Raw genomic sequence first — 25,890 nt, forward strand, 5'->3', positions numbered from 1 at the left:
GATCAATTTTTCCGTATCCATCCATGATATTTTGCATATGTTTCCGTCCCTTCTCCATCATTGTCAGAATTATTTGAGAGAATCCTCATTCCTTTCCTGAATAATAATATGAGATTTCCGAGGGTCCCTGATCCCCGAATAACTAATACATTTTTTTTGTTTTCGATTTTGAGTTAATCATATTAAGATAAAAAATTTAAATAAAAGTAAAGTTTGAAATATATCTTACATTAATATCCATTACAAAAGTCACATACATTAAATTAATAAGTAACGCAGCATGTAAGGGAGGGATACAAACTTCTTTTACAAACTATCGTGAACAAATTAATAGTCTAATACAAAATTGTTACAAATAAAATCAAATTTAGATTCACAATTACATTTTTCAATGGTGGTGTGGGCACTTTATAAATGTGGACTATTCCCTTTACAGCACAATAGTTAAGTCGGAGCAAATCAAGAGCAAATATTAGATTAGATATTAAAATTGTAATTCGCTGTGGCAATTATAACATCTAAAAATAAATAAAAAATAGATTTAAGTTTAAAACATTTAATGAATATTAAAATTAAAACATAATTTTTAGACTAATAGAATTTACCCGATTTTTTTAATGTCCTAAATAAAAATTTAGGACTTTAATTAGTTAATTAGACCTAAAAGTTTAATAATATAAATATTTTTATATTTGTTATTTCTACCAATATTTATAATTTTATAATTTAAATTTTATTATTTATTTACTAGTAATTTTAAAAAATAAAAATAAAATTAAAAATTAAAATGGAAAAATGAGTAGGGGATGGGGATTTCACCTTATCTCCGTTTTCTCCTCAAATAAAAAATTAGGTAAAAAAATTTCTCCATTCCTTCTCCGAATACTAAATTAAGTATAAAATTATCATCATATCCTCTCTAAATAAAAAAAAATCTCTAAAAATATCTGTTCCTCCGTAAGGATTTTTGTCATCCCTATTTACATGGATAAGTTTTCCGTATATCACAGGGGGTAGATTATCTACATTAATCGTGTGTGGATTTGGACAAGACGCAAAACAGGGTAGACCCGACCCGTTCAATTTGCACGACTAACCATTATAGTTGTCGGGTGCACTTGAGCATCACACCCCGGGCCGCCCCGTGTGGCCCCAACAACGCAGCACAAACAATTCAAGCCAATCACCCGGACACTAATGACTAATGCCCTCCAGTCCTCCCGGGCCCCACCACTCTCTCTCTCTTCCCCAATTTGAAAAAGCGCGAAAAATCAAAACATTCGTTTCTTCTTCTAGGGTTTTAGCTCTCTGAAGCTCACAAATCTCCTCCAATCCAATGGCCAGTACTAAAACCGTTGATTCCTCTCTCTGGTGGAACCCCTTCGTCGAACTACTCACCGAGCTCGAAACCGCTTCTCTCTCATCCGACCTTTCTCCCAAACTTGTAAGCACTTCACACCCTCACACACGCTCTCTCTCTCTCTCTCTCTGTCTCTATACGCATGTAATGTAAGTATAGGTGCGTGTACATGTATATTTTGAATGAATTTTCTGTGTTTTTTAATTTTTTTTAGGCAAAGAAGTTAGAGGAAAATCGCGCGTGGTTTGTCGAAACGGTGTCGCGCTTCAAGCCACCGAATGAGAAATCGAAGGAGGCGTTGAATTCGCAGATAGTGAAACTCGGTGATCATCATCAGTTGTCTATAAAGCCTGAATTGAAAGAGCAGGCTTTGAAAATTAGCCCCTATTTAGTGAGTTTCTCAGTACTTTTAGTTGCTAACCTGTATTTTGAAAGGCAGCTTCAATTTTAGTTATACGCTATAATGTATTGTTTCTTGTGAATTTTAAGGATTACATGCGGCATTACTGATTAATTGACTTTAATTGCTTTTTTTTTTAAAATTCTGTTTGTAAAGATTAGGAATGGAATTTTAATAAAAACTGCATTTTGTTGTTAGATTCTTTTTTAATGATTTTTTAAGGTTTACGCAAATTGGGTGATTTATTTTTCACAAAAGTGTCCCTTTATGAAAATCCATTAACTAGGGTAACCTAATTCAGCACATTGTCCAAAGGAATGGTTGGATGTTATTTATTTTGTAATGCAAGATAAGCATATCTAGATTTATTTGATCATTTATTGTGGTAACTTGTCCTTTGTTCAGTGTTTAGATGAGGTGCAATCATACATTCTTGTTGAAAGGACTCAGAAGCAGCGCAATGTGGCTTTTGATTCTATTGTTCAAGAGCCGATTCATGTGGTTAGTCACTTTCTTCTTATGTTGTTCTTTTGTTTTGCATGTGGTTTTAGTTTTTTTTTTTGTTTTGTTTCTTATTCTATAATTTAGACGATTCATCAATTATTTGGATTGTTGACTGGGATTGATGCTTTAGGCTTTTGATTCTGTTGTTCAAGAATCCATTCATCAACTTCTTTTTCCTATTGCAGGGTTTAGGCCTGCTTTATTTTAGTTGGATTATTGACTGGGATTGATGCTTTAGTGAGATGTTTCATCAATTACTTGGATTTGATGAAGCATGTAGCTCTGGTTGTTTGACCCTTTTCATCGATCCTTTCCTGTGATTTTGCAGGTATTGCTTCAGTATTACATAGAGCGACAGTGCTTGTTGAAGTGTACAAGACGGATTCTCATGCATGCTTGTAAATTCCTATTGAAAATGTCTTAATTCTCAATTTCCCTGTTCTTTCATCTTATGGAACGGTTGGTCATTCAGTTTGACCTGGACACTTCCATGGCTTAGACTCAGTTTAGTTTTTCAACTATTTCGTAATGTAGTGCAGCAGATTGTTTTTTTTCCTTGCTGCTAATCCAACTAATGTTCGTGCAGTATATGTTGATCCTAGCTTGAAAGAAGGGAATGCTGTTGGGAAGGAGGCATTAAAGCTGATCTCGGATGGACTGGAAGCCAAATTGTTTTCTGTTCTGCAGGCCCTTCTATCTGCTACTCATCCTGTAGAGATGGTATGCCTGAGTTCATGTTTTCTACTACCTAACCTATATCATTTTATAGAACAGGGAAGCGAAATGCATCAATTGAGTGCCCAAGCACAATCAAGACTTCACCATTTCAAATCTATCTGCTGAGTAATGATCCTATCATTGCAACATGTTTGATGATGTAAAGTTGCTATGAGTCACTGGAAATTTTTGACAGTTGTAAGATGTTGAGTAGAGCATGGTTCAATGTAATTAATGTGCAAACATGTTTATTGCATATTCACACAAGTAAGTTTGGTTAGTCAATAATCATGTATATGTCACATAAACACTTTTCCTGTAAGCCCTTATGCTTCTTTAATCTCCTTTGACTTTTTCATTTTCTTCTGTAGTATAATGGCATTAACATGAAATCTTTGTGGCTTATTTTTCCCATCAGCTAATGTATCTAAGCACCTTCAGATTTGATTCACATTTTTTACTGTTTTACAGGATACTGATCTTTTCACTTTGTGGGCCGAAGAAACGCTTATTGAAGACAGTTTGGTTTTGGACATTCTTTTCCTTCTTTATTATGATTCCTTTTGCACTTGTAATGGTGAGAAATGGAAGAAGCTGTATTCTCTCTATAAGGTATAATGTTATTCTTCTCATTTATGAGGTATGCAATTGTCCTGTTTAACTTTTCTAATCTTAATGCTTGTTTGGAATTTGGAAACACTCATGATGCAGGGAATTTCATCTGGATCTTATAATTTTGGAAAGCTGGCAATTTCAACTGAGGCACTAAAGTCATCTTGTGATGCCAAAATACAGCTGCTGCTTACACTTATAGAAACTCTGGACCTTGAAAATCTTCTTCAAATGATTCATGACGAAACACCTTCCAGGTTTTTTTGCTTGTTATTAATTCCATTTTACCTATATTTGATTTGTCGAGGACATTTCAATCAACCTCTCTCTCATCTCTTCTTTGCTTAGATTGTTTCATTACTATAATTTTTTCTTTCCTTTTCTGGTTCTGCTGGGGAGCAGCTGTCATATCTGTGATATTGTCTTTTACATCAATTGTTTTATTTTATATAATTTCTTTTCCCCTTTTTTTGTCTTTTCTTCATCTGGCTTGCTCAATTGTTCAACCATAATTGTTTTCCATTTCTCAGTCAGGATGCTTTTGTCTTTTCTTTAAACGATGTTCAAGAGATGGACGCATTATTATCAACTTTGGATGTTTTTGAAATGAAAGAAGCAGGTCTGCTAATCCTTGCCTGGGCAGTGTTTCTTTGCCTAATTTCATCACTCCCAGGAAAAGAAGAAAATAATGTGCTGACAGTATGTTTTCATTGTTTCCTTTTTCTTCCCCTTCTCTCCCTCTCCCTGGTTATGTTTGATGTTGTCAATCTTGACCTCATTTTTCTTTGAATCATTTTAGGAAATTGATCATGTTGGCTATGTTCGTCAAGCCTTTGAAGCTGCATCATTGAATTGTTTTTTCGATATCCTTCAAAGTGATTTATTAAAGGAAACTGATGTAAGTTGTTCTCAGTTTAGAGTTATTGTTGCTTCAGGGTGACTCTGCGTATTTTCTAGTGTTTTACTTGATTTGTACTTTTCATAGTGAAGCATTTAGTTTTTTGTCTGGGATGAAGGTACGCTTCATTTTAAAATTTCTGTTTATTGTTTCAGGGAACAGCTGCTGGTTATCGAAGTGTATTGAGGACTTTTATTTCTGCATTTATTGCATCTTACGAGATCAATTATCAGGTAGTTGAACATCTGCTTTTAAAGTTACTTCTAAGGTAAAATTCTGGTTCTTTTTTATGGATGATGCCCTTTCCTTTTTGCAGTTAGAGGATGGTACCCTGAATTTGATACTGGATATTCTCTGCAACATTTATCGTGGAGAGGTTTGGATGTATAGTAATTAGCAGTTTGCCCCTCAGGGTTACTCATTGATTTCCTTTTTAATTATATTTCATTGCTCATTGTTTACTAACTGGAGATCCTCTTGCTCAAACATCCTGCAGGAGTCACTTTGTATTCAGTTTTGGGATAGAGAAAGTTTTGTTGATGGTCCTATTCGATGTTTTCTTAGCAACTTAGGAGGTGAATTCCCCTTCAGGACATTGGAACTTGTTCGCTTTCTGTCAGCTCTCTGTGAAGGCAGATGGCCTGCAGAATGTGTGTAAGTGGAATTTTATTTTTTGTTTTGTTTTAATTTACGGTATTATGGTTGATTACCTTACATTCTGTGACTTGAAAACTATAATTATTTTTAAGGTAAAACACCTGGTTTCTGTTGCATGGGATATTTTGCGTAAGTCCAGATCATCTCAGCTTGCTTAACTTGTACAGTGTTTTTTTATTAAAAAAAAAATTTAGAATGTGACCCTGTTTATGTTTATCTGGAACTTAAGCTTTAGCTACTTTTACTCATGAACCTTTCTCTATTATGCAAGAATAAAAAAAGTGTTATCATATTAGATTGCAGTGATTAATCTGACACTCCAAGTAAAACCAAAGATTCTAATGCCAAGATTCTTCTGCTAGACTGTTGATACACGTGTAAATTTATAGTTTGCTTATTGTTCGAATAAATTATAATATGAGCTTAGGCTTTTTAGTGTAATTGAATCACTTTGTGATGATCTGTTGAAATCTTTTCATATTGGTGAACTTTTTGGAAATTTATGGAATGTGCGTTTAAATTTTTATTTCCAGATACTATTTTGAATATAAATTGCTAATTGAGTTGCTATATAATATGTATTAAATCTTCCTGTCAACAGGTATAATTTTTTAGATAAATCTGTTGGTATATCTACCTTATTTGAGATTACTAGTGAATCCTTGGTAGATAGCACTAGCACCTCTCAGATTGTTGAAACTCGCCAGCCCTTGCACGTTCCTGGGGTCGAAGGTTTGCTTATTCCTAGTAAAACTCGAGGGCAGGTTTTGAAAGTATTTGGTGGCAATACTGCTCTTGTTCGTTGGGAGGTAAATGATCTAAGTTTCTGGATGGTTCCCAAGTGTTTGCTACTTGTCTCATGTTAAAGACTTTTGGAGATTTCTAAGAACATTTTTCTTTATCTTTTTTCATTGTTGATTTGTGAATGCATTGATGATGATGTAAAGGATATTTTCTGATGTCAGTCCTGCAGTAAGTTTGTTTTCTTTCTTCCTTCATCTGTAGCGTATGCAATTATAGATTTCTTACTATCTGGGTGTAAGTTTGAAATTGCACTTATTAGCAATATCCATGTGGGTACTTCTGGTCTTCGTGCTTTGAGGTTGGACTATGTTCACATGCACGAAGCAACATATTTTAGAAATTTCATCTGTTTCATCAAATCACATGCTGTCATGTGGCATCCCATTAATGTTTGCCAATATTCAGTGGGTTCACTAATTACATGATGAAAAAAATATTTTCCCCTTCTCTCTTGCTCTCCTGTTTTGCTTTGTTTGGTTGCATTCTGTATGTGATGCTATGAACACTGCCTTTGCATGGTACATCAAGAAGTTCCGAATATTGGGTGGTTTTCACGTATGTTCTTTAGTTGTCTTCTGCTTCCTTTTTGTACTCATGTGGACCTCTGGGCCTCCTTCATAAGGCCAGGAGCAAAGTTCAATATCTTTGGGTTCTGAGTGCAATTTCAGTTGCTTGTTCATTTTGTTACTGACACATGCTCCTTTTTTGTAGTATAATCAATCTGCAGTGGTCGTATTGCTCCTGCGTTTGGCCCAGGAGCAATATTCAGAAAGCAGTGCAGAAGCTCTTTTTATTATGGATTTGTTTAGTCGAATGTTGTCCTTTAACTCGGTAATTCTTTTTGGTAGTTGTAATTGTTTTTCATTGACATGTATTCTTGGAAACATTCTAATTTAGGTTAGATGTAGTGGTAAAGTTATTATTCATTTTTGTTAAGAGTATTATGTTTTGTACTAGATTTTATCTTTTTAAGAATAATTGTGATTTGGCTACTGGCTTGTGATATATATACAAATAAGGTGAGGGTTGAAATATATAACTCTACCTACATCAGCTATATATACTCACCTCTCTTCCCCCTTTTCTCATTCTTCACCCTAATATTGTCAATAGATGGTAAAATTCAACCATTATGATGACATATAGTGGAGGTCAGTTGTCGGTTGATGGTAGTAGCCTCCAAGGTGTTTTTAGTAAAGATGCTAATTGAATGCTTTGAGATGTTTGTTAAACCATGAAAGTACTGTGCTATAGCCTTAGTTAAGTTATTGCTCATGCTAAAAGACAGTAATTTTTGTTAAAGCCATCTTTTTTTTTTATTGTCTATGCCATTTAGCCTTTGATTTTACGTAATATTACTCCTAACACTAACTTGAAGACCCATTTCTTCTAACCATAGTTCCTGTCAACGTACTATGTGCAGGCCATACGTTTTGCATTGATGGACATAGGCAACTCATTGTATGCTCAAAGAGCTGCATTAAATGGGCCGATGGAGAAGAATATGTGGTAATCAATTAATTTATATTACCTTTTCTGCTTATTTCCCTTCGTGATTTTGATTATCTGTGTCCTTGTAGTTTGAAAAATAGTTGCTTCATCATTTTTAACCTGCAGGATGGTTGAGATCATTTGCACCTTGATTAGGGATCTGTCTCCTGGTTCTGGTAGTGCTGCAATAATGTCCAGGGGTGTCAATATTCTAGCAAAGATGTTAAAATGGTAAAATTCCATGCTTGTGTTTTGTGCTTCTGTGTCACTGAAATGCATGTCTGCTCTGTTGCTTGATATGTCTTTACCATAATGTACTTGCAATGGTGGTTTACTGTATTTAATATTTTTGGAATTGCTTAATTTTGTTATCTTTTTTTTTTTTTTGAGAAGGCTTAATTTTGTTATCTACTCATCTTTAACTGTTCATTTTTATCTTTGGGGCAGTTCCCCTTCTTTGGTTGCAGCAGCAGCTTTAAAGGCAAGCATATTTGATTCAGCTTCAAGGGAAAGTGTATTTGATAACGGCAGTAATGGTTCATCAAGGTGAATCTCTTGCATCAAACGTTCAAATTTTTGTGTTTCGTGTGTGAGAAAATGGATGAGAATCTGTTTAATGGTTGATTTGGAATTTACATTGATTGTTTCTTCCTGACTTATTTTGTGGGTTGTCAGATTAATTTTCTGTTAACATCTCTATAACTTGTGTGAATCTTTTGCCACATTGTTATAATATACTTTTCTCTTCATTTATACCAATTTCATGGTTGACACTTAACTGGATCTTTTAAAGTAAATTTTTATGTAATAACATCAGATGGTTGTATCATTAATGACTTTGCAAGCTATGAAGCGAAATTGAAGCTGTACAGTTTGTTCTGCAAAGTCTTATTGCCATTCTATTGTATTTGTTACATGCATTTCTTGTATTATATTTGACAGTCTTGCGTTATGAGGATTCCTGCAGTCAATTCCATGTAGCTGACAATTATTATAGTTTAAATACCATTATTGGGCTCTTATTTACAAGTTAAGCTTTTAAGCAGTGATTATCATGGCATCAGAGCCAATTTGACTTAGCAGTCTTCTTTTCCAAATTCCCCTATTATATTAATCAAATTATAAAGGTTCTCTTCTTTGTTTGTTTAGGTGTTTGATCCATGCATCCTGTACATTAGAGGATGTATTAGAACTTCAATAATCTTTTTGGGTTCAGTTAAAGTGGTAACTTAACAGGTGTAATGCATGTTGAGATGATTCAAGCTGCTCCATTTTGGACCATATTCTCTATAAAGGAGAGAAGGAAATAGAGAGTTTCCTTTGTTTTGTGAGAGCAGTTATGCTATTATGGGTGAAGTTCTCTTGTTATCTCTTGTGTGTTGTGCAAAAATGACTGGGAGAACATTGAGTGCCTTTATCTTCACCGCTGTATAATTTTGAAATTGTGATAACATCTAAAGATAGCAAAGCTGATATAGGTTGTTATGGAATATTGTGTATTCCTATTCATAGTGGATTTTTGTGCCGATGATGAAGGCTAAAAGCTAAGGCTTTTTTGGAGATAATCAGAGAGGTCAATCTTTTGGGTGATTTGAATGGAAATGAGCAAAATAATCTTTGAGAATTCTATATAAAGGATAATGGTTTTCTGTGAGACAAAGTTCATCTTTATTCGTGTCTGTTTCTAAATAGTTTTAGGATTCTTCTTCATTTAGGTTGGATGCTTTTTTATACAATACCAGGCTGGATGATAAAGATTGTCCCGTAGAGACATTTCTGTAGCATGAACATATTGTGAATTTTCTGGTGGACCACAGAGGCTCATCTCACTATTCTGGATCATTTTGTTTTTTTTAAAGTAAAAGTTAAACTGTTTCCTATTAAGAAAACCACACAAAAAAGAGAGGGAAATTTTGATTCTCATTTTTGGCTTCTGTTCTGTTCATGGTAGTTTTTTTAATTATATCTTTTAAAAGGTATACTGTGGACAAAACCCAAATCAACATTTTAACCCCTACCTCCCTTGGGATTCGCACTTGGGTGGCCAGCTAAATAAAGCTACTTGAAAACCACTGAGTTAGGCCCCTAGGGCCATTCTTTTTGTGGTAATTGGTACTATCTTGTATACACAAATGGCCTGTTTTTCTAATTGAGATGGTTTTGTTGTTTGAGTCAGATTCTTGCTTTTTAAATTCCTTATGTCACCTTGTGCTTTCCAGTGGGTGGTTGCTTTCTGGAAAACTGGCAAAGATGCTTTTGATTGATTGTGAGCAGAATGACTGTGGTTGCCCTTTGACTATATCAGGTACTTATCTTCAACCAGCACAATCTTTTATGTTATATAGATCGCAATGAGGATGTTGATGAATTTCAGAAGAAAGAGAAACTTTTAATTAAATCTCAACTGTTGGACAAATCCAATGGTTGAGATTGAAGGTCCTGACAAAAATTTCCATTCAGACGTCCTGATAGTAATACCAATATATATATATATATATATATATGCATGTATGTATGTGTGTATGTATATTATATGGTATTTTCTATTTTGACCTCATTTTGTCATTATCATTCTTTTAATTGAAGCATTTATAGACATTAGGTTTATTTATGCTTTTTGTATTTTCGTGAGTTTGCTTGTCCATCTGACTTGATCACGCATTGGTGCTTGTATTGTGAATTCTGTATTCTGATATGCAAATTATGCTTTGCAGTGCTGGACTTTACTATGCAGCTTCTGGAGACAGGAGTAGAGAATGATTTAGTCCTTTCTTTAGTTGTTTTCTCCCTCCAGTATATTCTAGTAAACCATGAGTACTGGAAATACAAGGTGAAGCATGTTCGTTGGAAAGTAACATTAAAGGTATGTTATTGTTTTAGTCAGCTGTTACATTACCAGGACACTTTGATTTGGAAGATAGGCAGTACTTTCCCTGTAGGGTAGGTTTCTAATAGATTTAATGAAACTTCAGGAACTGTCCATGATGAAGTTTGTAGGAGGTTTATGTCTATTTTAGAAGCTTTAGGGAAGGTATTTTCCTGTTTCTGGAAGCAGGAAAGTTTATTTTCATATAATTAAGCCAAAACCTTAAGAGTTTGATGGGAAATGTTTTAGAATTATGGTAACAAGAGGTTTAACTAATGAGGTATTTTGTGTATTGTTGAAATTCTCAAGCTGCTTAATGCTAGTGCCACTGCCGGGTTCAACTGTCATTTACTTCCCACTTCACTTTAATGCAAATATGTTGAAGGTTTGAGTAATTAGATTGATCACTCTAGAGCCATGATCTGGATTGGGAATGACACTTTTACTAGGCCAGATAATAACCAAAGACTTAACTAAGCTACATCATATTGACAAATTTCAGACAGGGCGGACGACGGAACTTCATTTCGTAAACATCCGTAAATAATTTTGAAAGAGCAGAAAAATTGAACTTCTCTAAGGACGTTACAAAATAATTTAAATGCTTGAAAAAGAAATAGGTGTTTACCTATCAGCCTTAGCTTGCTTGCATCGGAATCTCCCAATATATTAATTAAATCATAAAATCTTATGTTTTGTTAATTGTTGAAAGATAATATTGTTATTTGGTTAACACTTCTGGATGGGATGAAATGATCAGTTCAAAAGTTCAAATCTTTGTTTCTTTTGTTGATGATTTTTGTTCAATGTTAACTTAACAATGATATTGATATTCAGTTAATACCTCTGGTCATAATGAAATCCTGAGTTTAAAAGTCCTAAGTCTTTGTTCTTTTGATTGATGATATTTGAATATATTGTCCATTGGTTTCTAGTTTAGATTTGTCCACCATTGTAACATGTGAATATAATGAGTTGTAAATTGCATGATGGTGCAAGTGAAAGCATAATAAAAATTAATTGACTTTTTTAGAAGTTAAAAAGTTTCAGTGAACAAGCACATGTAATGGAAAAATCTTTTGTTTGTTTTAATCTCATCTTAACATATTCTATGTTAATTAAGTAAATTAATAATTACAGGTTCAGCTATGCATTTTGGTTAACATCCCTACCATACTGACAAAATGCAAACATGCCTCCTGTATTTATCATTATATTTTATTGATGTTTTTGCGTCTGTCAAAGTTGAGGACCCTTTGGGTATCAGTCAGAATTAAATTCAAGGATATTACACCTCTCCTCTTCTTCTTCTTCCATTTTTTTTCCTTTTTTTGTGGTTTTTTGGTTTTTTTTTTTTTTTGGTTGTTGGGGGGGTGGTTAGTGGTCGGTGGTTAATAGATATTTGGAAGATGTTAGATGAGTGTTGCTCTTTTTGGTTTTTCTTGCTGTATTGATTTTCTTTTTGTGGACTACTTGGTCTACCCTCTTGTATGTCTCTTTCTTATGAATAATTTGGTCTACCCTCTTGTATGTCTCTTTCTTATGAATAATTTGTTGTTTCTTATAAAAATAACAATATTTTTTACCTATAACTCTGCTTAATTGCCCTTTTTTGCATTTTTTTTATGTTTAAGGATCTATAATTATCTTGCATGGCATTTGTTTCATAATTGCTTGTCAAAAGCTTGGCTTTTGTTTGAAATTCCAGCATATTGTCTTCCTTCTGACCTCATATTCTGCTTTATCTCTTCTAATCTTCTGATTCTGCTCAAATGAATGCTGGAATATTTTGGTCGGAAATAAATGCTGCAAAGGTGAAATTTTTTCTCATGTTTATTGTTTTAGGTGCTTCAAGTGATCAAAACATGCATATTTTCAACCTTGGCCCCCAGGAAGTTGGGTGAGGTCATTCGGGGTATGCTACTCTGTGATTCTTCCATCCACAATACCCTCTTTCGAATTATTTGTATGACTAAAGAAGCCTTGGAGGTCAGTTGTCAGCACTTACTGACATTTATTCTCCATCTATGAGTCAGTGCTGCTTTTCTTACTAACAGGATCACAATGCTAACAGAAACTTTATGTCATCCGCACTTTTGAACTGACGGAGATTGAAGGACTGGAACTTGCAATAGGTTCTGCTTTGGATATTTTGTATTCCATGCTTTCAAAATTTTCAAAGGTAAGCTTTGAATTTTCCAAGGATTGTAATACTAGGGGCTTGCTACATGGTAAATGATGAAGTAACACATCGTGTTATTGGTACGCTGGTAAATAGATGTACTATTGTGTCTTTGTTATCTGCCTGTCTTTCAAGTTCTTATTACCGTATCTTATGTTACAAGTTTGAGTAATCCTTGTGCAAGCTATCAAATGGCATCTGTATCTCTTAAGTTCAATTATTTTTGTTTCTTTCCTCCAAGTTCATATCACTTTGATAGGACTTAGGGATAAATTAGGGTTAATTTTTATTGATTGAATCAAAAGAAATAACAATCCTGACCTACAATTTGAGAGGTAGGTCAATCTCTTCCAAAACTCCTAATTACTCCTAATACTAGATAAAACTCAGCCCTAAATGACTCCCTAATCTCTTATTTATACCTGAGCCCTAATTAGTGAATAAGAAAAATTACTAAACTACCCCTGCCCCTTTATATTTGCGCCTAATATAAGTTTTCATTGGTCTAACATTACTCCCCTCCCTAAAAGACATCTTGTCCTCAAGGTGAAATTCAGGAAACTGCTGCCTCTTCTTCATCGGCTTCCTCCCCGCCTTCCTCCTCATCATACACAGTCGAGACTTGTAGTGATTTGTCCTTACATCGACGCCCCGGTAAAAATTTCTCATCACATAAAAAACACAACCCCTTCGCCCTCTTGTTTTGAATCTCCATCTTTATGGGGCGTTTGAAAGTCACCCCTGGTCGTGCCCCACTAATCCGATCCCTTTGGGAATCTCTCTACAACCTCATCATTTGCGTTTTTTGGCCTCGTGGTGATGAACTCTCGCTGAAACCCCAAGGTCTAAGTTTTTTGTCCTACTAATGGTGTGCTTTTTTGGACTGAAAAACCGACTGAATTGCTCCTATTAACTTGTTTTGTTGTGTTCTTATCCTCAATCATCTGTGCCAACTCCATTGTCTCCCTTAACCCTCTCGGCCTTAGCAAACATAGCAAACTTGGATTTCTGGCTTTAGTCCCTTTATAAAATTCCCTTCCAATACCGCCTCTGCGATTCCCCCTAGACGCCCTGATAGCAACTTAAACTTCTCCCTATACTCCATGACTATTCCATCTTGAGTGGCCCAAAACTTCTCCAACAGCTAGTCTTTAAATTCACCCCACAACCTTAATGGTTATCATTGTTCTCGTCATTGAAACCATGCAAGGGCCTTTCCATCCAAACATAATGCCGCCATCATCAGTTTTTCCCTTTCTGAGAGTCCATTGATGCCAAAATTGCACTCTACCCTATACACCCATCGATGGGCATCCTCGCCTTCGAAAATGGTCATTTTCAGTTTCCTTACCCTAGAATCCGCCTCAAGTTAAGTCTATCCCGCTCAGTTTCGCGCCATTGGAGGTCTCCAACCTTGTTAATCTACTCCAGTTTCTGCAAATCCCGAAGACCCAACCCGAAATTCTCCTTGCCTTGGGCTGAAATCTCTTGCCTAGCCACATTTCAGTCATAACCGCTCCCCTCTCTCACTAGAAACCCCTACTCTCAGCCATCCGCCTTCAAATCTAACCTGTCCAGACCCAAAATCGCCTTGCCCTGGCCCAAAGCCTGCCCAGACCCGAAATGGCCTTGGCCATACCGTGCATCACCCCTAAACACTGCTGAGTCGCCAAGCTCGACCATCCCCAACTCCTGCGTGCCCCATTCCGGTGTCAAAACGCCGATTCCTGACCTTAAGTTGCCTCCTCTGGCTACGTAACCCTCAGACCCACCACCCCCAGCCATGACTCAGCTTCCTCTGTCGGGTCTGACGCCGAGAAAGGCTCCCCTAGGTTGTGAGTCCCCTGGGCTGACCTCCTCGCCACCAAATCCGTCGTGACCTGTCGCCCCTTGTCGTGCGAGACTAGTGGTTTTTGGCCCTTCGCCCTTTGCGCCGCCGCCGACCACAGTTTCTGTACCACCGGATCCTTCTCCTGCCATGCCTGGTGGTGGTTTAAGGTGGAGTTCCGTCAATTTCAGCAACATGGCTTCAAGGGATGAAAATTGTTGTTGAACGATGTTAAATTGCTTGTCAATGGTGGCCTTGAGCGATCCAACCTCTGGTTCCAATTTCTATTCAAGCAAGTCCACCTTCTTTGCTGCCATTGTCCCAAGATTTTTGCTCTAATACCACTTTGATAGGACTCAGGGCTAAATTAGGGTTGATTTTTATTGATTGACTAAAAAGAAAGAACAATACTGACCTACAATTCGAGAGGTAGTTCAATCTCTCCCAAAAGTCCTAATTACTCCTAATACTAGACAAAACTCAGCATAAATCCTAAATGACTCCTTAATCTCTTATTTATACTTGAGACCTAATAAGCAAAATTACTAAACTGCTCCTGCCCCTTTATATTTGTGCCTAACATAAGTTTTCATTGGTCTAACACACTTCTTATTGCTTTCGAATATTTATCCATTGATTCTATGCATATATGGTATATTCTGTCTAGTTCTACCCTAATTATATCTATGCAATTTATAACTCTCAATTTTGCTTACAGGAAATATCTTCCATCCCTTCTGTCTTTTACCAAGCTGTGCTGTCACCTACAACAACACCAGTTCCTGTTTTTGCAGCTGTTACGTCTTTGATATCATATTTTCGCAATCCTGTATGCATTTTTCTTATCCATACACATTTTTTGTTCGTTTCTTCCTATGCTTAAAGTTATGAATATTGGATAATTGTATGATCATTGTGGAAGATAATGGCGTAGTTGTTTACAATTTTAGGGCCTAAGGATTGGTTGGCACTTCTATGTGAGAATGCCTGTTGAAATTCCTCCATGTTTGTAAATGGTAATTGTCTGTCAGGTGTCTGTGAGTTGCTTAGATTAAATTGAAGTCTCAAGTACTAAAATCTTGGGGAGAAACCCTTGCTTCAGGTTTCTGTTGAAAAACAAATGAGCTGAGATTTAGCTCCTACTTGTTGGATTTGACATTGATGGAAAAAATTGATCGCTATTCCCAACTTAAGTTGCTAGAATTGTTAATTTTTGGGCATTCCTGAACACGATTTATGTGTAATAAACTAAGGTTTTATTTATTTATTTATTTGCATGTGGACTTGGATATGTACACGGTACACCTATAAACTGGCTTGCATGAGTATGGCACCATGCACTTTCTCAATATCAGTTTGTTTGATTACATTGTCAAAACTTAAATAATATTGTTCAGTTGGTATCTGTAAATTTATGAATTTAGGTTAAGTGGTAACTTTATCATGACATCAGAGTTTGACCTGTGTTCTCGTGTTTAAAACTCCTGCATTGTATTTCAATAAATTGCAATGAGCTGTGTTCGTGTTTGCTGTTACATTTGTGGTTACTGTGTTTTATTCACGTGCTTTGCATTTGAGAGGATATGCTAATGCTCAACAGCAAATGTTGCTCCCTTAGGTATGAGATTAAGCATTTTGGTTAAGTTTACTTTGTATACATGTGAACTTCACAAAGCAAATATACAAATGATTACCCACTTTAATTGTCTGCATGGAGTTGTCCATCTGTCTTGACTGTCCGTTCACACTCTGGCTTAATATTATATTTCTTGTAGTTATCATGTATGGGCACTTAATTGTTGAGTATCTTATACAAATTTTTGAGTTGTCTATACAGGCTATTCAAGTTGGTGCCACTAAGGTACTATCACTGTTGTTGACCATATCTGACTATTCACAACCATATTTTTCTGGCAATGCATGCTTTGGTTTTGATGATAATCAGGTTTGACATTTGTGTTCGTGCTCATACTTCTACATTTCCCATTTAGTTCAAGTGAGTGCAGTGATTGTTTCTTTTTCTTTTAGTTGAGTGAGTGCTTGGTTTCAGATTGCAGATTTAAGGCATTCTGTTGAGAGCAGCCTACAGTCAGTAGAAGATGAAGATCTATTTGTTGCTTCAGTAAATTTACTCACTTCTGCTGCACATTATCAGGTGTGTTACAGTATTTTCATTTGCCAAGTTTTGAAGACCTCTTTCGTTAATTTTATACACGGATGGAGGACTTGCATGTTTATATACTTTGGTACTGTCCTCTTCTCTATGATTTTGTTTGGTACTGCCTCTTAAATTTTCACATTAAACACTCATGTATTTGTGATGATGGATTATATCTCTGTAACTTTTTTTTTAAAAAAAAAAAAAGAATTGTGACTGGTCAAATTATGTTGGTTATGTTATTTGCTCAGTAACTATGTGTTCAATCCACATGAGGTTCTACCTATGTTACTATTGGAACTTTTGGGAGTTTATTTTCTTTCCTTGACATCATGCTTCCATCTCAATAGTGATGCTTTGGATTCTCTAGTTATTTTTCCCTTAATTTTGTGCTTTTCTTTTGCAGCCTGCTTTTCTCATTGCTTTCTTTTCAACTATGGAGAGTCAAGATGTCCCACAAAGCAATGACAGTGGGATGAAGCAGTCAGCAAATGAAGCTTCATCAGGGTTGCTTGGATCCAAGAAATCAAGGGTGATAGATGCAATTCTTCTGTATATTCAAAGATCTGATGATCTTATCAAGAGGTATTCTCTGGACGGAGTTTTAGGCTGGTTTTGGTTTTGTTGTCAGTTGATTTTTTTTAGTGATGATAGCTGTTAGATCTTGTGGCTTGTAATTTGTATGTTGGATACTGTTACTATCTGAGGTTACATGCTATAATCTGTCTGAAATTTTATTTATCTTGTCCAGCAATCCCCGCATACTGCTGAATGTACTTAACTTCCTAAAGGCCTTGTGGCAAGGGGCTGGGCAATACACAAATATTTTGGAGTCATTGAAGAGCTCCGGAAAGTTCTGGAAGCATCTGTCCTACTCATTTTCGTTAATTACCAGCTTGCAATCTCCTGGACTTGAAGATATAACAGAAGTGGAGTCTCACAATTTAGCATACGAATATCAGTGTCAATCTGCTATATTGGACATAATGGCACATGATATATTCCTGAAGCAAAGGTTATTACAAGCTGAGTCACTTGTTAAACAAGCCACAGAATCAAACGGAGGGATAGAAAATGTAGTAAGTGCTGGACAGTCAAAATCTGCAAATGATTGGGGTGCTGAGGATATTTTGTCAAGTTGGTATCAGAGCTCTGTAATGTGTGAGCTGATCAAGTCATATACTTCCTGTGCGTATGATAATGAGATACTTTTTCATGCAAAGGTGACTTTCCTGCTAGTTTTCCTTATTTTTCTCGGCAATTCAGTAGAAAGAGATATGCAACTTCTCATTTAATTTCACAATTCTCCAATTGGCTTAATAAGAACTTCCGAATTACAATGGTTTATACCTGACTGAATGATACTCTATGATGTGGAGTACATCTGTTTGTACACATGGTTCTTTGATAATTGTTTTATCCCCTTGTCTTATACTCTTTATATTCAAATTTGTAAAAACTGTAATATTCACAATTTTACATGCTACTTCGCAGGCTGCGGTCAGTTTACTTACTGTGCATATGATAGGGAAATTAGCAACCGGTGATTCGGGAAGTTTGTCTGTTTCATTGCTTGAGAAGGTTCGCCTTATGTCGAAAAAGGTATGACCCAGTCTACTATAGGCATGCTGTTAATCTTTTCTAATTAGGTGATCCTTTTGATCCATCATCTTTGTTTCACAATTACCGGTCTATTTTTCTCCATTTCTTTTTGTCTTTGAGGTCACATCATATTATTTGGATGATGATATTTTTTGTCAACAGTTGACCAGCCATGCTGCTTTTACTCAATTACTGATGCAATACTCACAGCGTCGCTACAGGTAAATAAAGTTCATGTGTTTTCTTTTAGATCAACTGTTTTATTTCGAAACAGGACATCTAAATCCAATTAGCCATGTTAACTGCTGATGCTGAATGAAAAATGATGTTATTTTTTATTTTTACTGAGGTTTGTAAATGTATGACTGAATGTCCTTGTGATGTCATGTCAACTTACTTGTGTACTGCTTGACCAAAATGTAGAGGTCTGGGCTATAATTCTGTTTCAGAATATGAAAGGCATTAGTTATATATATGCACATTTAATTAATTAATTAATTAATTTTTTATAATTTCCCATGATGTGATCACTCTCTTGTCTACTAAATTAATATTTTTAATTCTTTGGAATTTCTTTCCAGTGAAGGAAAAGAGTTGATGATTTTAATACTCAGTGATCTTTACTGTCATCTTCAAGGAGAGCTTGAAGGTCGTGAAATCAGTCCTGGGCCATTCAGAGAACTATCGCAGTATCTGATTGAATCTAAGTTTTTGCAGTCGTACGAACATAAATACAATGCTGACCTATTTGCTGCTTCCGAAGATGTGTACTTGTTTGATCCTGTATGCATTAAAGAAGATTTGGGTTTGGACATGTGGGATTATTCAGAATGGAAAGCATCTAAAGCAATTGCTGACACAACATTGCATTGCATGCAAGAAGCAAACTCAATGGTGTTACTTGCAACTTCAAAGCTTTCTGCTCTGAAAGCATTAGTAACTGTCCTAACAGTGTATGAAAATGATGTAAGTCCTCTGATTCTGAATGCCTTCTGTTAGGGTCTGCTAACCTTGAACATTAGAGATCTAGAAAAGTTTGTTCAGTGAACCTATTTATGTTTTTTTTCCCCCTTCTTTTACACTTTTTGTTATATGTAGAAGTAAAGTTTAATCTCACTTTAAAGATCACAAGAGTACATCTAAATTGATTTGATTTTTATCTCTTCTCTTCTAGAGGTGTTCTGTTTAATTTTCTGGTTCTGTGTAGTTTCAATGTAGATACTGACTAAAAGAATGCAATTATAAGTTAGGGAGGTGTATTTATGTAAGTTTTTGAAGCTTTGGTCCGAATTTGTGTTGAAACCCTTAGAAAATATTGGACGTATCATGCTAATAATTGAGGTGTATTACACAAATGTTTCGATTTGCATTACAGTGGGCTAACACTTTGAACACAAGGTAAAAATATTGTTAATTATTAATAGAATTTACATGAAGGACATTAAATAACTCTGCTGTTCACATGTTACAATCTTTGCTCCTAGGAGCTTACATTTAATGTCATTTAATCTTTTGAGTGTTGGATTTCTTGAGAATCAAGAATATTGTATGTGCGAATAAGAAAATAAACTTCTATATGTTGTAAAGATAGATTTGATGAACTTTGATCATTTCTTATATTTTTCATTTTTTAGAATTTAAAAATAATGTTACTGTAACATTATTTTTAAATGATCAAACTCCTACATATTGGCTAATAGCAAGAGGGATTTTAATCTCATGCTTTCTGGCTTGGGCATATAATTTTCCTGTTTGTGCATTTGCTTGTATTATAGATTATTGACTCTTGTCTGATGGGCAGTCACTGGAGAAAAGGTCCAAAATTGGAACGATGAACCCTGATGACCTCACTCTTTCATGCATTGATCACATATGCCAAAATTTCCATGTGACGGTCGAACTGTTAGCTCTGGCTCCAGGTGCCTCTAAAGATATCCTTGAATTCCTTGCTGCTCAGGCAGAACTACTTCTCCATCTTGTGAAATCTGTTCAGAAAAGACCAACTTCACCCATTTGTGCAGTTTTAAAAACCTGTGGCTCTGGCCTTAAAGTGCTGAGTGACTTGAGGTCATCAGTTACTATGGTGAATGTAACGATAAAGCATTTGCTTATGTTGCTTCTCTTGGTGATGGAGTCTACTTGCCTTAATTCACATCGAGATGGGCTGAAAGATAAGGAATTTGAAAACTTAGCTGAGATTTCCAATGTGACCTTGGGGTTACTACCTCTTCTCTGCCATTGCATAATTTGCGCAGAGCATTGCACTCTCTCCCTGACTATTGTGGACCTGATACTGAGAAGTTTGCTGACACCTAATACTTGGTTCCCCATCATACAGCAATATCTCCAGCTGCGGCATGTCATTCAGAAGCTTCAAGATAAAACAACTTTTGCATCCATTCCAATAATATTGAAGTTCTTTTTGACACTTGCACGAGTTAGAGGAGGTGCTGAGATGCTCATTAATGCTGGTTTTTTCTCATCGCTCAAAGTTTTGTTTTCCGAATTATTGGATGCTGGGCCTTCCTTTGTAGGCAATAATGATAAGATTCCCTTCAATCTACCGGATAAAACTGAAAAGCTTCATCAAATTTGGGGACTTGGCATGGCAGTGGTTGCTGCTATGGTTCATTCTTTAGGAGACAGTTTTTGCACGGATATAGCAGACAATGTCATACCTTATTTCTTTTCAGAGAAAGCTTTTCTGATTTCTTATAATCTCAGTTCACCAGACTTTCGGTCTGATGATCATGAGAAGAAAAGAGCTCGTGCACAAAGGACCCAAGCTTCTCTGACTTCTCTTAAAGAAACAGAGCACACTCTCATGCTGATGTGTGTGTTAGCAAAACATTGGGGTTCATGGGTTAAGGCCATGAAAGAAATGGATTCACAATTGAGAGAAACAAGTATCCATCTTTTAGCCTTTATTAGCCGAGGAACTCAACATGTTGGAGAATCTGCCAGCAGGACTGCCCCTCTCTTATGTCCCCCTGTCCTCAAAGAGGAGTTAGATTGGTGCAGTAGACCATCGATCGTCAACAGCAAAAGTGGATGGTTTGCCCTTACACCTCTTGGGAGTGTGTCAAAGGCGAAGTCATCTTCTGCTTCAGCAACAACTGCTCTTGTAGCCAGGGATCAAACAATAGACAGTAGTCTTGCCGTTTCCCAAACATACTTCTCAGATGCTGTTGCGATGCAGATCTATAGAATTACATTTCTTCTTTTAGAATTTCTTTGTTTTCAAGCTAAGGGTGCTGCTGAAAGGGCAGATGAAGTGGGATTTGTCGATCTTGCCCATTTTCCCGAGCTTCCGATGCCTGAGATTTTACATGGCCTACAGGTATGATGGTAACTTTTGTTTTAGTATCCCATACAATCAAGGTTTGTCAGTGGTTTGCCTAATAAAAGATCTTGTAATATTTAATCAAAATGAATTAAAATTATTAATTTATTGTCATGACGTTTTTCTGCTATGTAGACTATTTCCCAGTGCCTTCTCTTGACTTATTATTGGAAATTGCAGGATCAGGCAGCTTCTATTGTTATTGAAATATGTGAGGCGAATAAATTGAAGCAGATTGATCCTGAAATCCGTCACATCTGTCTTTTACTGCTTCAAGTAATGGAAATGGCCTTAAACTTGGAACTCTGTGTTCTACAGATTTGTGGAATAAGGCCTGTTTTAGGACGTGTGGAAGATTTCTCGAAGGAAGTCAAATTGCTCATAAAAGGTAATCATTCTTTTATTTTGCCAGCAATCATATAACTTGACATTGAGATTCATATAGAAGCAATTACAATTCGGTTCTTTTTCTATAGCAACTGAAGGGCATGCATTTCTCAAAGCATCAATGAAATCATTGGAACGTATAACATCACTCGTCTATCCGGGATTGCTGTAAACCAATGTCATATTCCGAGGAATACACCTGCAAAGAATAGCTGAACTGTGTATGCTTAAAAAGAGGGTGAAAATTTTGTAGATGTTATGATTACTTCTTTTTTTGGGGGGGAGAGGGAGGGGGGGGGGGGGGGTGTGCGGCGGCGGGGGAAGGAATGTAAATAGAAGGGATATTTTGTACAAATATTCCGGATGGTTATATCATATAATTGAAGCATTATTTTCCAGTCATTCTTCTGATACCCAACGAGATGTCTTCTTGTGGCAAAGATATTTCTAATTGCCTAGTGAAAGTCATTTTCAGTCAATTTTGTGGAGAATTTCATCGACATTAAGGGGGCTTCTGTTAATTCAATATAGAATTTTCAAATTTTGTGGGTTTTGGCTTGTGATCAACCACAAAAAGACGTGCAACCGGGTCTAGTTGGCGATGGTAACTCACCTGGGGTCGAGCCCTCACAAGGATTTATTTCAGTTCTCTCAAAAATGTGAATTCAGGGAAGACTAAATTAGTGCTTGTAGCAAGTTTAAAAAGACTAGAAAAAGACATTGAATGAAATTTAATCATGATTTTGAGGGCACGCGTAACTGTCACCATTATTCATGTCCGTGAAGATGTGAATTATCTCTCCAAAGGGACAGTATTGTTTGTCTTTAGGCAAGCAGCGGGGACTCGCACCTTTCGAAGGTGGTATCCATATAAACAAATAATTCACAATTGTGAAGACACATGGATTTCATGGCGCCAAAGTTCCAATATTTCGAAATGGGCACACTACTATGTTTGGTCCACACACAGAGAGCGGGATGATTCTTCTTCCATGGGAATATTTGAGATTATTTCTTACTTTAGAACGAAAAAGATGGTGATATTAAATTTGTTACTATATTCTCTCTTAAAAAAAAAAAAAAAAAAGAGTAAGAAGCCAATGAATGGCGCTTGTGAAGATTATCAGTATGCCCCTCTTTCAATTATTTGTTTAGTACAATGATGATTACTCACTCAAATCACTTTTTTTCATCAAAACACGGATAAAGAAAGAAAGAAAATCACTTTTGCTTTGCATCTAATACCTCTCTATCTCTTTACCTATACGTATTTTTAGCAAGGATAATGATATAATCAATTCCTTTCTGCCGCATAAGCTGTCAACTCGAAGTATATAAGTGCATTTGTACAATTATTTTTATTTGGAAAGTGATGTTATAAATTCAAAGCAACTTTATTTTGGGTTTCAAATTTTTAAATTATCTTGTATCATTTATTTATTATTAATGAAATATATGGATGAAATTTAACTACCTCTGAGTGGGGAATTATAGTTTGTCCAGTACAGAATCTTTTTAATTTCGTTTTCCTTCTTTTTCTTTCTAAAAGTGAAAGCTGCCATGTTGACTAACATTCTATTCTTGTTTATTTTTTGAATTTTTTTTGTATTTATATATTATTATTTGTTAAGGAAACAAGAAGACAAAAATGAGAAAAAAATATATATATAATCATCAAATGGGCAACTTGAATTGGAGGATTATACAAATATCAAATGGGCATCTTAAATTGCAGGATTTGTGGAATTCATTAATGCGGACGTTATTATTATTTGAAATTTTTTTAGAAATAATAAAAAAATGTAATTTTTTTAATTTTTGTGGCGGAGATTAAAATAATTCCTATGAATTCGACAGATCGTATTTGTACACCGTCCGATGAGATTTAAACTCACTCAGTCAGGTGTATTTAATTGATTAAATAAATACTCAGACCAGTCAGTTTGAGTTTAGTACGTATGACGATTTTTGTACGATTCCGCTACGTATCATAAATATGCGCAATTTTAAACCCAAACAAACGACGCCGTTCCCACTGACAAAACGACATATCCAAAACTACAATCACCCAGCCTTGGATCCCTCACATAACTCTAGTCAACCTTAACTCAACCACAGTTACTTCCACCCCGCCCCACGATCCCTCCACGTGTCCCACCTCAACGGTCCAGATTCACTTTTTGTTACTCCCCCACCGCTTCATCCCCTATTTAATTGCCCCAAAACCCTAACAAATTCGCCAACAAATCACCAAATCAGAAGTCCGTGTTTAGTTTGTTTTTTTCTCTCCAATCAACCAATCAAAAATGCCAAACCCCAAAGTGTTCTTCGACATGACCGTCGGCGGTCAGCCCGCCGGCAGGATCGTGATGGAGCTCTTCGCCGATGTCACCCCCCGAACCGCCGAGAACTTCCGCGCCCTCTGCACCGGCGAGAAAGGCATCGGCAAGTCCGGCAAGCCACTCCACTACAAGGGCTCGTCCTTCCACCGTGTGATCCCCGGATTCATGTGCCAGGGGGGAGACTTCACCGCCGGAAACGGAACCGGAGGCGAATCAATCTACGGCTCAAAATTCGCCGATGAGAACTTCGTGAAGAAGCACACCGGCCCCGGAATCCTCTCCATGGCGAATGCCGGACCCGGAACCAACGGATCTCAGTTCTTCGTCTGTACGGCCAAGACCGAGTGGCTCGATGGGAAGCACGTTGTGTTCGGTCAAGTCGTCGAAGGAATGGACGTCGTCAAGGCCATCGAGAAAGTGGGGTCCAGCTCCGGAAGGACCAACAAGCCCGTCGTGATCGCTGATTGCGGTCAATTGTCTTAGATTTGATCATGATAATGATCGCCATCATCACGAGCCGTCTGATCGCGATCGTGATGGTGATTATGTTATCTATTATTATGTGGCCGTGTCTGTAGGACTTTTAATCTTTATCTAATTTTCCTGCTATGTTACTTGTTCGGGTTGGATCGGGTCTCCGGTGGTGGTTCTTGATGAACTGTTTTTTATGTCTTTCTATGAGCTGCCTTTTTAAATAAGATAGGGCTTGTCTTGTTATATTACATATCCTTTTTTATGTTTTTTAAATTTCATGTGCCTTTTTTTTTCTTGAATCGGCGGGAATCCGATGGCGGAATTGCCGATAAATCGGGTACAGGTTGGATAATTATCGATATGGATCTGCAAAATATCTGACATTACGAAATAAAGAATTGGGGTGACTTGGTCGGCGCGTGGGGTAGAGCAAGTAAACGGAGATGAAAGGATAATTTTAGATTAAGGAGGGAAGATGACAAAAGGGGAAATATATTTTTTAAACATGCATTATAAAAATTGGAAAATATATAGTATTTGTCGTTTTGATGGAGACCCAGCACGGCTGCATGGGGCCTAGTAGTTGGAGATTTTTGTGAGATGTGGAACTGCATAGTAGGTGGAGAAAGAATAAAAAAAGGAAATTTGAAAAATTAGCGTGGAATATCCTTCGGAATGTCCTTCTCTTGGACTGAGATTTTTGTGAGATAGTGATTTTGTTGGAGAGGGCACGGGGGTCGGACTTTGATCTGGGCCTTAATAGGCCCAATTTTACCAGTAGCAACTCGTGGCGTCTCCCCATAAGCCTAACCTTTAACTGAGACGAATATGAATTGGACTTTGATCTGGGCCTTAATGGGCCCAATTACAAGTTTCAACTCGTGTCTTCTCCCAATAGCCTAATATTTCACGAATTGGAGAATTGCTGCCATTCGTCACATCTATTCTTTCTCTCACTTTGCGATCCGATGAGAGGAATCTCGGCCTAGTGTTGTCGCCGCGTCGTCGTCCATTCATTATGAAATTCTAGCACTACACGTATAGTTATAATCACAACTTAACACAGATCGACTTAACGTAGCTGTGTTTTGGCCAATCTTAAAAGTTACGTAAGATAAAATTTTAATTTTTAAACTAACGAAATTGAATCAAGCCCCCCCCCCCAAAAAAAAAAGAAGAAAAAGCGTGCATGGTTGTCGCTTTTTCGCACCACAAATACCTTGTAAACAGATCAAATTAGAATACTAATCACTTCTGCTCTGTGT

The 25,890-nt window shown here is 36.5% G+C and overlaps 2 protein-coding genes across 3 annotated transcripts; both read left to right on the forward strand.

Moving 5' to 3' along the window:
- Positions 1–1,254: 1,254 nt before the first annotated feature.
- Positions 1,255–22,086, forward strand: LOC18034311. 2 transcript variants are annotated; one of them, XM_006423543.2, is made up of 32 exons: positions 1,255–1,444; positions 1,575–1,751; positions 2,166–2,261; positions 2,593–2,662; positions 2,851–2,984; positions 3,453–3,593; positions 3,693–3,850; positions 4,124–4,292; positions 4,393–4,491; positions 4,647–4,724; positions 4,808–4,867; positions 4,988–5,145; positions 5,750–5,957; positions 6,664–6,783; positions 7,376–7,461; positions 7,570–7,674; positions 7,891–7,989; positions 9,663–9,748; positions 10,158–10,306; positions 12,155–12,298; positions 12,384–12,491; positions 15,038–15,148; positions 16,157–16,264; positions 16,370–16,474; positions 16,884–17,062; positions 17,229–17,700; positions 17,972–18,079; positions 18,242–18,300; positions 18,661–19,045; positions 19,881–21,419; positions 21,603–21,810; positions 21,899–22,086. In XM_006423543.2, exons 1-32 carry the CDS (start codon positions 1,337–1,339, stop codon positions 21,979–21,981), a joined length of 5,910 nt encoding a protein of 1,969 aa, XP_006423606.1. In that variant the 5' UTR covers positions 1,255–1,336; the 3' UTR covers positions 21,982–22,086. The 2 variants fall into 2 exon arrangements, with proteins under 2 accessions (XP_006423606.1, XP_024033775.1); XM_024178007.1 differs by lacking the exons at positions 1,255–1,444; positions 1,575–1,751; positions 2,166–2,261; positions 2,593–2,662; positions 2,851–2,984 and adding an exon at positions 2,995–3,248.
- Positions 22,087–24,035: 1,949 nt separating this feature from the next.
- On the forward strand, positions 24,036–24,891 carry LOC18033883 (peptidyl-prolyl cis-trans isomerase). Its single transcript, XM_006423544.2, has one exon. The coding sequence runs from the start codon at positions 24,116–24,118 to the stop codon at positions 24,632–24,634; it is 519 nt and encodes a 172-aa protein (XP_006423607.1). The 5' UTR covers positions 24,036–24,115; the 3' UTR covers positions 24,635–24,891.
- Positions 24,892–25,890: the final 999 nt, after the last annotated feature.

The sequence above is a fragment of the Citrus clementina genome, unplaced genomic scaffold, assembly GCF_000493195.1.
Source record: "Citrus clementina cultivar Clemenules unplaced genomic scaffold, Citrus_clementina_v1.0 scaffold_8, whole genome shotgun sequence".
NCBI lineage: Eukaryota > Viridiplantae > Streptophyta > Magnoliopsida > Sapindales > Rutaceae > Citrus > Citrus x clementina.

What these genes read in the sequence shown, in the direction of transcription:
- LOC18034311 (XM_006423543.2), top strand. Translation starts at nt 1,337, where the DNA reads ATGGCCAGTACTAAAACCGTTGATTCCTCTCTCTGGTGGAACCCCTTC. An exon ending in CTGCTCTTGTTCGTTGGGAG is followed by an intron (nt 5,958 to 6,663) that starts GTAAATGATCTA and finishes CCTTTTTTGTAG; the next exon opens with TATAATCAATCTGCAGTGGT. An exon ending in TACTCACAGCGTCGCTACAG is followed by an intron (nt 18,301 to 18,660) that starts GTAAATAAAGTT and finishes ATTTCTTTCCAG; the next exon opens with TGAAGGAAAAGAGTTGATGA.
- LOC18033883 (XM_006423544.2), top strand. Translation starts at nt 24,116, where the DNA reads ATGCCAAACCCCAAAGTGTTCTTCGACATGACCGTCGGCGGTCAGCCC.